At 42.4% G+C, this 13094-nt stretch overlaps 1 protein-coding gene and 1 pseudogene across 1 annotated transcript in view; both read right to left on the bottom strand.

The window, feature by feature from the left end:
* The window catches only part of LOC126215281 (carbonic anhydrase 1-like), a 120955-nt gene extending 114426 nt beyond the window's left edge, over positions 1–6529 (bottom strand). Inside the window, exon 1 of the mRNA XM_049941970.1 lies at positions 6330–6529. Coding sequence (XP_049797927.1) covers positions 6330–6381 — 52 coding nt within the window. The 5' untranslated portion in view covers positions 6382–6529. The remainder of the gene's footprint in view (positions 1–6329) is intronic.
* A 2023-nt stretch (positions 6530–8552) lies between these two features.
* LOC126215560 (5S ribosomal RNA) lies at positions 8553–8670 on the bottom strand (annotated as a pseudogene).
* Positions 8671–13094: the final 4424 nt, after the last annotated feature.

Here is a 13094-nt window from a genome sequence, read left to right as displayed (position 1 = left end):
GTTTTTCTTTAATAACTCGAAAATCGCACACTTCAACGAAAACGTCTCAGTACACAAGTAAACTAAATTAAATTGCCCGCATCTCGTGGTCGTGCGGTAGCGTTCTCGCTTCCCACGCCCGGGTTCCCGGGTTCGATTCCCGGCGGGGTCAGGGATTTTCTCTGCCTCGTGATGGCTGGGTGTTGTGTGCTGTCCTTAGGTTAGTTAGGTTTAAGTAGTTCTAAGTTCTAGGGGACTGATGACCATAGATGTTAAGTCCCATAGTGCTCAGAACCATCTGAACCATTTTTTTAAAAATTAAATTCACAACAAAAAAGGGCCTATTTATTTTTTTGTCTAGGTTTAACAGTTTGCGCGAAAAGATCGCGAGGATATTGGAAATCGCTGTAGCTTAGGTACTTTTTGTTGGCCAGTTTCAGGTGGTTTTCCGACTTGATAGGCAACAAGAGTCTTGTATCAAAATCTTCGTCTCAACTTCTTCTTAACTACTGTGGTACGTTGTAAACAATGACAATTAATAATACATACATTAATAATACATACATAAAAACTGGCGTTCTACGGATCGGAGCGTGGAATGTCAGATCCCTTAATCGGGCAGGTAGGTTAGAAAATTTAAAAAGGGAAATGGATAGGTTAAAGTTAGATATAGTGGGAATTAGTGAAGTTCGGTGGCAGGAGGAACAAGACTTCTGGCCAGGTGAATACAGGGTTATAAATACAAAATCAAATAGGGGTAATGCAGGAGTAGGTTTAATAATGAATAAAAAAATAGGAGTGCGGGTTAGCTACTACAAACAGCATAGTGAACGCATTATTGTGGTCAAGATAGACACAAAGCCCATGCCTACTACAGTAGTACAAGTTTATATGCCAACTAGCTCTGCAGTTGATGAAGAAATTGATGAAATGTATGACGAGATAAAAGAAATTATTCAGGTAGTGTAGGGACAAGAAAATTTAATAGTCATGGGTGACTGGAATTCGTCAGTAGGAAAAGGGAGAGAAGGAAACATAGTAGGTGAATATGGATTGGGGTGAAGAAATGAAAGAGGAAGCCGCCTTGTAGAATTTTGCACAGAGCATAACTTAATCATAGCTAACACTTGGTTCAAGATTCATAAAAGAAGGTTGTATACCTGGAAGAATCCTGGAGATACTAAAAGGTATCAGATAGATTATATAATGGTAAGACAGAGATTTAGGAACCAGGTTTTAAATTGTAAGACATTTCCGGGGGCAGATGTGGATTCTGACCACAATATATTGGTTATGAACTGCAGATTGAAACTGAAGAAACTGCAAAAAGGTGGGAATTTAAGGAGATGGGACCTGGATAAACTGAAAGAACCAGAGGTTGTACAGAGTTTCAGGGAGAGCATAAGGGAACAATTGACAGGAATGGGGGAAAGAAATACAGTAGAAGAAGAATGGGTAGCTCTGAGGGATGAAGTAGTGAAGGCAGCAGAGGATCAAGTAGGTAAAAAGACGAGGGCTAGTAGAAATCCTTGGGTAACAGAAGAAATATTGAATTTAATTGATGAAAGGAGAAAATATAAAAATGCAGTAAATGAAGCAGGCAAAAAGGAATACAAACGTCTCAAAAATGAGATCGACAGGAAGTGCAAAATGGCTAAGTAGGGATGGCTAGAGGACAAATGTAAGGATGTAGAGGCTTGTCTCACTAGGGGTAAGATAGATACTGCCTACAGGAAAATTAAAGAGACCTTTGGAGAGAAGAGAACCACTTGTATGAATATCAAGAGCTCAGATGGCAATCCAGTTCTAAGCAAAGAAGGGAAGGCAGAAAGGTGGAAGGAGTATATAGAGGGTTTATACAAGGGCGATGTACTTGAGGACAATATTATGGAAATGGAAGAGGATGTAGATGAAGATGAAATGGGAGATACGATACTGCGTGAAGAGTTTGATAGAGCACTGAAAGACCTGAGTCGAAACAAGGCCCTGGGAGTAGACAACATTCCATTAGAACTACTGATGGCCTTGGGAGAGCCAGTCATGACAAAACTCTACCATTTGGTGAGCAAGATGTATGAGACAGGCGAAATACCCACAGACTTCAAGAAGAATATAATAATTCCAATCCCAAAGAAAGCAGGTGTTGACAGATGTGAAAATTACCGAACTATCAGTTTAATAAGTCACAGCTGCAAAATACTAACGCGAATTCTTTACAGACGAATGGAAAAACTAGTAGAAGCGGACCTCGGGGAAGATCAGTTTGGATTCCGTAGAAATGTTGGAATACGTGAGGCAATACTAACCTTACGACTTATCTTGGAAGAAAGATTAAGAAAAGGCAAACCTACGTTTCTAGCATTTGTAGACTTAGAGAAAGCTTTTGACAACGCTAACTGGAATACTCTCTTTCAAATTCTGAAGGTGGCAGGGGTAAAATACAGGGAGCGAAAGGCTATTTACAATTTGTACAGAAACCAGATGGCAGTTATAAGAGTCGAGGGGCATGAAAGGGAAGCTGTGGTTGGGAAAGCAGGGAGACAGGGTTGTAGCCGCTCCCCGATGTTATTCAATCTGTATATTGAGCAAGCAGTAAAGGAAACAAAAGAAAAATTCGGAGTAAGTATTAAAATTCATGGAGAAGAAGTAAAAACTTTGAGGTTCGCCGATGACATTGTAATTCTGTCAGAGACAGCAAACGACTTGGAAGAGCAGTTGAACGGAATGGACAGTGTCTTGAAAGGAGGATATAAGATGAACATCAACAAAAGCAAAACGAGGATAATGGAATGTAGTCAAATTAAATCGGGTGATGCTGAGGGAATTAGATTAGGGAATGAGACACTTAAAGTAGTAAAGGAGTTTTGCTATTTAGGGAGTAAAATAACTGATGATGGTCGAAGTAGAGAGGATATAAAATGTAGACTGGCAATGGCAAGGAAAGCAATCCCGAAGAAGAGAAATTTGTTAACATCGAGTATAGATTTAAGTATCAGGAAGTCGTTTCTGAAAGTATTTGTATGGAGTGTAGCCATGTATGGAAGTGAAACATGGACGATAACCAGTTTGGACAAGAAGAGAATAGTAGCTTTCGAAATGTGGTGCTACAGAAGAATGCTGAAGATAAGGTGGGTAGATCACGTAACTAATGAGGAGGTATTGAATAGGATTGGGGAGAAGAGAAGTTTGTGGCACAACTTGACTAGAAGAAGGGATCGGTTGGTAGGACATGTTTTGAGGCATCAAGGTATCACAAATCTAGCATTGGAGGGCAGCGTGGAGGGTAAAAATCGTAGAGGGAGACCAAGAGATCAATAAACTAAGCAGATTCAGAAGGATGTAGGTTGCAGTAGGTACTGGGAGATGAAGAAGCTTGCACAGGATAGAGTAGCATGGAGAGCTGCATCAAACCAGTCTCAGGACTGAAGACCACAACAACAACAACAATACATAAAACAAATAGAAAAGCACATTAAAAGTGTTCTGTCTCGGAAACTATTCGGAATAGGGTATATGTCCATACCAAGTTTTTTGTTCAGAATCACTAATGCTATCACCCCCAGTTCACGTACCTTTCCTTCTGACTCACACTATATGTTACATACACAAGTATAAATTACATATATTACAAAAGTATGTAGTCTGTCTGTCTATGTCAGTCCGAATCTTAGTTAGAGTATCGTGTAAAAATTTGAAGTAAATAACTCAAGAACTTTTTCGAGATTTGTGGCAACTATGCTTCCCCTTTATATGTTACACATATATGTATGTATTATATATATTACAAAAATGTGTCCCCCCCCCCCCCCATGAACCATCGACCTTGGCGTTGATGGGGAGGCTTGCGTGCCTCAGCGATACAGATAGCCGTACCGTAGGTGCAACCACAACGGAGGGGTATCTGTCAGACAAACGAGTGGTTCCTGAAGACGGGCATCAGCCTTTCCAGTAGTTGCAGGGGCAACAGTCTGGATGATTGACTGATCTGGCCTTGTAACACTAACCAAAACGGCCTTGCTGTGCTGGTACTGCGAACGGCTGAAAACAAGGGGAAACTACAGCCGTAATTTTTCCCGAGGTCATGCAGCTTTACTGTATGTGCACGGAGAGCTGCATCAAACCAGTCTCAGGACTGAAGACCACAACAACAACAACAAAAATGTGTAGTCTATGTCCGTTCGAACGTTCATTAGAGTGTTGTGTAAAAATGTGTAGTAAATCGTGATTTTCTGTAACAAAGTTTTCCCTTTATATATTACACTTGTATTTATGTATTATACAATATATATAACAGTCAAACTGATTTCTTTTTACTTATGAAAATATGTGACGACAGAACTGTCACATCGAACGCAAAGCATTTTTTTCAATTTTATTTTTCATACCAAAAATACCATTACCATCCACAATTACGAAGAAAAAGATCAACCAAACTGGCGAGCGTTTCTCGAGTGATCATGTTTCACAATTGATTTAATTTCGGGTTTTTCCGGTGGATTATACAAAAATTTTCTTTCGTACAAACCTTGTCTTGAGAATTACGAACACAACCAGAGGCGGTGGCAAGCTGGGGGCTATGGGGGCTTTAGCCCCCCCCCCCTCCCCATGGAGTATCATATTACACTGGATAAAATGACTTTAGAAAATAGATTCAATCTTGTTTTATAATTATGTAGCCATATAGGTTGAAATGTATTCCAAACACAGTTTAACAAAAGAGTAAGAGCGGCAAATAGCTTACTACCTAAACCAATAAATATTTAACTTAAAATAGGCGTCTTATCATTTGTTAAGACCCATTTTTTACCCTGAACTCCAAAACAGTTACCACAAATTGCTTTAAGCAAAACCAAATTTTACCAGTTTGCCGGTAGAGGACCCCAACTCTCCTTTTGTTAAGCCATATTCCATTCCCCCAAACTCCTTAACCCCCCCCCCCCATACCCCTCCCCCCCTCCCTTGACCGACATCTAGAATCGCTCCTGAACACAACAAAGCCAAAAATCAATCATATCTGTCGAGCCATTCTTAACTGATGATGATATTACATGCATCCGGCAATTGACGTCAATTTCCCAGTTTTCCGTTGGATTTTCACTAAAATTTGGTTTCATATAGGCCTCTTACTGACAATTACGAACACAACAACAACAAAAGAAAAATTAGCCAAATCGGTCGAGCAATTCTCAAGTGATGGTCTTTCACACAGGCGGCAAGTGATTTTTATTTATACAGATTTCGACAATGTAAAATGGTGCAAGACGTGCGAAATTCTGAAAAAGTCAGGGTTAAGCTACAGGAAGAGACGGGTAATATACAATACGTACAAGAGCCATGACGGAATAATAAGAGTGGACCACTAAGATCGATGTGCTCGGATTAAAAAGGATGTAAGACAGGGACGTAGTGTTCGCCCCTACTGTTCAATCTGTACCTCGAAGAAGCAATGATGGAAATAAAAGAAAGGTTGAGGAGTGGAATTAAAATTCAAGGTGAAAGGGTATCAATGATACAATTTGCTGATGACATTGCTATCTTGAGTGAAAATGGAATGGAATGAACAGTGTAATGAGTACAGAATATGGATTAAGAGTAAATCGAAGAAAGTAACGAGAAGTAACAGAAATGAGAACATCGAGAAAATTATCATCAGGATTGATGGTCACGAAGTAGATGAGGTTAAGGAATTCTGCTACCTGGGCAATAAAATAACCAATGACGGACCGAGTAAGGACATGAAGAGCAGACTAGCACTGGTAAAAAGGGCATTCCTGCCCAAGAGAAGTTTACTAGTAGCAAACATAGGGCTTGATTTGAGGAAGAAATTTCTGAGGATGTACGCCTGGAGTACAGCATTGTATGGTAGTGAAACATGGATTGTGGGAAAACCGGAACAGAAGAGACTCGAAGCATTTGAGATGTGGTGCTACAGAGTAATGTTGAAAATTAGGACTGATGAGGTAAGGAATGAGGAGGTTCTGCGTAGAATCGGAGAGGAAAGCAGTATGTGGAAAACACTGACAAGGAGAAGGGAAGGATGATAGGACATCTATTGAGACGTCAGGGAATGACTTCCATGGTACTAGAGGGAGCTGTAGAGGGCAAAAACTATAGAGGGAGACAGAGATTGGAATACGTCGAGCAAATAACTGAGGACGTAGGTTGCAAGTGCTACTCTGAGATGAAGATGTTGGTACAGGAGAGGAATTCGTGGCTGGCCGCATCAAACCAGTCAGAAGACTGATGACTCAAAAGAATATTTCTTCTGTAACCCCCTGCACATCATTTATTACATCAAAGTCACAAGAAACTAATCCGCAAATATGGCTAATGATTGTCTACTGCCTCACCTGTGGCGGCGAAGAGAACGATGCCCAAGACAAGCGCCTGGTGGAACACCATACTTCAGCTACGCTGGTGGACTGGCCGAACTCTTGTGTTTGCTCGCCCTGCAACGGCGAAGTGCAAACAGAAAATACCTGCGCAGCGCAATTTCTGAAGCGGCGTAGAAAACAAGAGTTTCTTGTGGTGCTGTAGGTGGGGGATGTCTTTCGTAACTAGTCTATCACCACAATAAGGTGTCACACACAATGCAGCACCAGTTGAAAGTCTCTTAATGAGGCGTGTCCGAAGATAGTTCTTCTATATTTAGGTGCGAAACGTGTTACAACTTGCTTCAAATTTTTCCGAAGACACCGTCTCTTCCCTAGGTAAATTAGTCGGAGTGACAAGGTAGCCTAAACGCTCACGCCCTAATGCCAAGGGCGTGTTATCCTCTCAGGGTCACCAGATTATGGCAAACTGGCTGATAGAGCCGCGCGGCGACTCCAAGAAGTTTATCTTTTTCCGGGTTGGGGCTTAACGACGTATGATTATCCACCTCGTTAGAAAAGAATTACCTACGTATTAGCTTAGTGGACGAGTTCGTAGTGTTTTTCCATAACTTTGATCGACACAACAGATACACATAATAGAGACTAAACTAAACACTGTCCGAACAGGCCTTGGAAGGCCCAACTGTACCGACCGGCCGCTGTGTCAGCCTCAGCCCACGGGCGTCGCTGGATGCAGATATCTACATCTACGTGATTACTCTGCAATTCACATTTAAGTGCTTGGCAGAGGGTTCAACGAACCACAATCATACTATCTCTCTGCCATACTACTCGCGAACAAAGCGCGGGAAAAACGAGCACCTAAACCTTTCTGTTCGAGCTCTGATTTCTCTTATTTTATTTTGATTATCATTCCTACCTATGTAGGTTGGGCCCAACAAAATATTTTCGCATTCGGAAGAGAAAGTTGGTGACTGAAATTTCGTAAATAGATCTCGCCGCGACGAAAAACGTCTTTGCTTTAATGACTTCCATCCCAACTCGCGTATCATATCTGCCACACTCTCTCCCCTATTACGTGATAATACAAAACGAGCTCCCCTTTTTTGCACCCTTTTGATGTCCTCCGTCAAACCCACGTGGTAAGGATCCCACACCGCGCAGCAATATTCTAACAGAGGACGAACGAGTGTAGTGTAAGCTGTCTCTTTAGTGGACTTGTTGCATCTTCTAAGTGTCCTGCCAATGAAACGCTACCTTTGGCTCGCCTTCCCCACAATGTTATCTATGTGGACTTTCCAACTGAAGTTGTTCGTAATTTTAACACCCAGGTACTTAGTTGAATTGACAGCCTTGAGAATTGTACTATTTATCGAGTAATCGAATTCCGACGGATTTCTTTGGGAACTCATGTGGATCACCTCACACTTTTCGTTATTTAGCGTCAACTGACACCTGCAACACCATACAGCAATCTTTTCTAAATCGCTTTGCAACTGATACTGGTCTTCGGATGACCTTACTAGACGGTAAATTACAGCATAATCTGCGAACAACCTAAGAGAACTGCTCAGATTGTCACCCAGGTCATTTATATAGATCAGGAACAGCAGAGGTCCCATGACGCTTCACTGGGGAACACCTGATATCACTTCAGTTTTACTCGATGATTTGCCGTCTATTACTACGAACTGCGACCTTCCTGACAGGAAATCACGAATCCAGTCGCACAACTGAGACGATACCCCATAGGCCCGCATTTTGATTACAAGTCGCTTGTGAGGAACGGTGTCAAAAGCTTTCCGGAAATCTAGAAATACGGAATCAACTTGAGATCCCCTGTCGATAGCGGCCATTACTTCGTGCGAATAAAGAGCTAGCTGCGTTGCTCAAGAACGATGTTTTCTGAAACCATGCTGATTACGTATCAATAGATCGTTCCCTTCGAGGTGATTCATAATGTTTGAATACAGTATATGCTCCAAAACCCTACTGCAAACCGACGTCAATGATATAGGTCTGTAGTTCGATGGATTACTCCTACTACCCATCTTAAACACTGGTGCGACATGCGCAATTTTCCAATCTGTAGGTACAGATCTATCGGTGTGCGATATGGAGGGGCATGTGGTCAGCACACCGCACTTCCGGCCGTATGTTTGTTTCCGAGACCGGAGCCGCTACTTCTCAATCAAGTAGCTCCCCAGTTTGCTTCATAAGGGCTGAGTGCACCCCGCTTGCCAACAGCGCTCGGCAAACCAGATGGTCACCCATCCAAGTGCTGGCCCAGCCCGACTGCGCTTAACTTCGGTGCTCTAACGGGAATCGGTATTACCACTGTGGCAAGGCCGTTGGCATATAATAGAGACTAGTCTCCAATAATCTATACTCTTGCACTGTTTACCACAGTCTACGAACGCTGGGTAACTTTCTGATTCCACGACAGTAGAAATCATGTGTCATTCAAGTGAATAACTCGTCGATCCAAGTTTGGAGAACGCCTTCATCCGGAAAGAATGTTCCTTGTAGTTGTTCGATAGAGGGTGAAAAAGGTGAAAATCCGTTGGCGCAAGATCAGGTGAATAAGATGGGTGCGAAGTGACTCCCCAAACGAACTCCTGCGTAGTGTTTTTGTCAGTCTGTCAGAATTGGGGAAGGTGTTATCTTGGAGTAGTATAACTTCCGCAGTCTTCCTAGTCATTGTTCTTGGATTGCGTCTGCAAGACGTCTCAGTTGTTAACAATAAATGTCAACAGCCGTTGATACACCTCGCGGAAGCATTTCCTAAAACGCCACACCGTCGTTGTTCCACCAGATGTATTACCTTTTGTGGATGCGCCCAGATCTTTGTACGGGCAGTTACTGCTTTGTCTGGGCTCAACCATTCCTTTCTTTTCCTTACATTAGCGTAAAGACACCATGTCACGTCACCAGTAACGATATGGCATAGCAATGATCGGTCTTGATCACGAGCCAGTTGATGACGAGCAAGCAGAGATGGACATATGTCCACCAGCTGATTTGTGTGATTTTGGCTTAGATCATCCGATTTTTGAACGTTCCCCATTGCATGCAGATATTGCACGATGGTGGAACGATCACAATTAATCACATTGGTCGGTTCTCGACTATACTATTCGAACGGTATCTGAAGTGAGTGATCATTCGACACGAAAACTAGTCTGCTTTGCTAATTTTCATTCCCTTGTGTCGTATGGTATTATACAGGGTGATTCAAAAAGAATACCACAACTTTAGTAATTTAAAACTCTGCAACGACAAAAGGCAGAGCTGAGCACTATCTGTCGGCGAATTAAGGGAGCTATAAAGTTTCATTTAGTTGTACATTTGTTCGCTTGAGGCGCTGTTGACTAGGCGTCAGCGTCAGTTGATGCTAAGATGGCGACCGCTCAACAGAAAGCTTTTTGTGTTATTGAGTACGGCAGAAGTGAATCGACGACAGTTGTTCAGCGTGCATTTCGAACGAAGTATGGTGTTAAACCTCCTGATAGGTGGTGTATTAAACGTTGGTATAAACAGTTTACAGAGAATGGGTGTTTGTGCAAAGGGAAAAGTTCTGGACGGCCGAGAACGAGTGATGAAAATGTAGCAAGCATCCAGCAAGCATTTGTTCGCAGCCCAGGAAAATCGACTCACAGAGCTAGCAGAGAGCTGCAAATTCCACAATCAACTACGAAAAAGGTTAGTTATGAAACCTGAACGTCAACTACCCGAGGCGATGGATCGGCCGCCAGGCAGCCCGTGACAGAGCACTTCATCACTGGCCTCCAAGAAGCCCTGATCTTACCCCCTGCGATTTTTTATTATGGGGGTATGTGAAGGATATGGTGTTTCGGCCACCTCTCCCAGCCACCATTGATGATTTGAAACGAGAAATAACAGCAGCTATCCAAACTGTTACGCCTGATATGCTACAGAGAGTGTGGAACGAGTTGGAGTATCGGGTTGATATTGCTCGTGTGTCTGGAGGGGGCCATATTGAACATCTCTGAACTTGTTTTTGAGTGAAAAAAAACCTTTTTAAATACTCTTTGTAATGATGTATAACAGAAGGTTATATTATGTTTCTTTCATTAAATACACATTTTTAAAGTTGTGGTATTCTTTTTGAATCACCCTGTATTTTGGGGTAACTCTTTCGATTCTAAAACGAGGTTTTTGGCCCAGAAACGGGCGGTTCGGGCAATAAGTGGTGTAAGTTCGCGAACCTCTTTCGACCCCTGTTCACTAGTCTGGGTATTTTGACGTTGATTTCTTAAAATATATGTATTCTTTACTGTCGTTTCTTGTTAACAACATCAGCTTATTCCCAAGAACCTGTAGCTTTCATTCAGTTTATACTCAGCAGAAATCGAACCTGCATTTGGATCGGACTTCCTTTAACTCTCGTCCAGAAAGGTGTGCAATATACTGCTGCATCCATTTTCAATAAGCTACCACTCGAATTCAAAAATCTTAGCAGTAATCCACGCGCTTTCAAGTCGAAACTGAGGAGTTTCCTCATGGGTCACTCCTGTTCTGTTGAGGAGTCCCTTGAAAAATTAAGCTGATTCTTGTGTTGTATTGTTGACTGCGTTTGCTGAATCTTATGGCTTGACTTTTTTGGGTACAGAAACATTTTATTTTTATCTGTTATTACTTTTATGTTGCAAGTTCATGTACTGACACGTTCCATGACCTTGGAGATTTGCTCCTCAATTTGGTCCTACGGAACTTGACGTGTACATAAAATAAATAAATCATAGTGGACCAATGCATTTAAATGATCTTCATCAAACCTCGAAGGTCTTTCTAAACACAGAGAGTCACTAATGTCATACCGATCCTCCATTTTCTTGCCATGCTCTGTCCGACAGCGTTTTCCCATACACGGCGCGAATGTTTCTGCCTGTCTTCTCCGCTGTCACCTCTTTACTGAACTCAAACGGAAGAATGTCACAAATGTTCCGATTTCTCCACATGGCACTCGATTTTCTGGCGTGCACACCTCCACTCACTATCTCCAAATGACAAAATGACAGTATCCACACTCAAATTGCGACAGGGGTCTATGACAATCGATAAATAAACCAATAGCAACCTGAATACCAACGTGCTACGAAATTATGAGCCAACCAAATATCTCACGAAATAAGCGTCAAACGAAAAAACTACAAACAACGAAACTCGTCTAGCTTGAAGGGGGGAACCAGATGGCGCTATGGTTGGCCCGCTAGATGGCGCTGCCATAGGTCCAACGGATATCAACTGCGTTTTTTTAAATAGAAACCCCCATTTTCTATTACATATTCGTGTAGTTCCTAAAGAAATATGAACATTTTAGTTGGACCACTTTTTTCGCTTTGTGATAGATGACGCTGTAATAGTCACAAACGTATAAGTACGTGGTATCACGTAGCACTCCGCCAGTGCGGACGGTATCTGCTTCGTGATACATTACCTGTTCGTGTTGTTGTATGGCTATTGTGATCAAAATGCTCAATGGGCCTGCGCTAGGTATGCTGCTCGGTATGCTGGACCACATCATCCAAGTGTCCGGACCGTTCGCCGGATAGTTACGTTATTTAAGGCAACAGGAAGTGTTCAGCCACATGTGAAACGTCAACAACGACCTGCAACAAATGATGATGCCCAAGTAGGTGTTTTAGCTGCTGTCGCGGCTTATCCGCGCATCAGTAGCACACAAACTGCGCGAGAATCGGGAATCGCAAAAACGTCGCTGTTGAGAATGCAACATCAACATCGATTGCACCCGTACCATATTTCTATGCACCACGAATTGCATGGCGACGACTTTGAACGCCGTGTACAGTTCTGCCACTGGCCACAAGAGAAATTACGGGACGATGACAGATTTTTTGCACGCGTTCTGTTTAGCGATGAAGCGTCATTCACCAACAGCGGTAACGTAAACCGGCACTATTGGGCAACGGAAAATCCACGATGGCTGCGACAAGTGGAACATCAGCGACCTTGGCGGGTTAATGTATGGTGCGGCATTATGGGTAGAAGCATAATTGGCCCCAATTTTATCTAAATGGTGCAATGTATGCTGATTTCCTACGTAATATTCTACCGACGTTACTACAAGATGTTTCACTACATGACAGAATGGCGATGTACTTCCAACATGATGGATGTCCGGCACATAGCTCGCGTGCGGTTGAAGCGGTATTGAATAGCATATTTCGTGACAGGTGGATTGGTCGTCGAAGCACCATACCATGGCCCCCACGTTCACCGGATCTGACGTCCCAGGATTTCTTTCTGTGGGGAAAGTTGAAGGATATTTGCTATCGTGATCCACCGACAAAGCCTGACAACATGCGTCAGCGCATTGTCAATGCATGTGCGAACACTGCGGAAGGCGAACTACTCGCTGTTGAGGGGAATGTCGTTGCACGTATTGCCAAATGCATTGAGGTTGACGGACATCATTTTGAACATTTTTTTGCATTAATGTGGTATTTACAGGTAATCACGCTGCAACAGCATGCGTTCTCAGAAATGTTAAGTTCACAAAGGTACATGTATCACATTGGAACAAGCGAAATAAAATGTTCAAACGTACCTACGTTCTGTATTTTAATTTAAAAAACCTACCTGTTACCAAGTGTTCGTCTAAAATTGTGAGCCATATGTTTGTGACTATTACAGGGTCATCTATCACTAAGCGAAAAAAGTGGTCCAACTAAAACATTCATATTTCTTTACGTACGACACCAATATGTAATAAAAATGGGGGGGGGGCTTCCTGTT

Source organism: Schistocerca nitens, chromosome 12, assembly GCF_023898315.1.
Source record: "Schistocerca nitens isolate TAMUIC-IGC-003100 chromosome 12, iqSchNite1.1, whole genome shotgun sequence".
Lineage (NCBI taxonomy): Eukaryota > Metazoa > Arthropoda > Insecta > Orthoptera > Acrididae > Schistocerca > Schistocerca nitens.
Note: the sequence above shows the minus strand (reverse complement) of the source record. Positions and strands in the feature narration are given on the sequence as shown.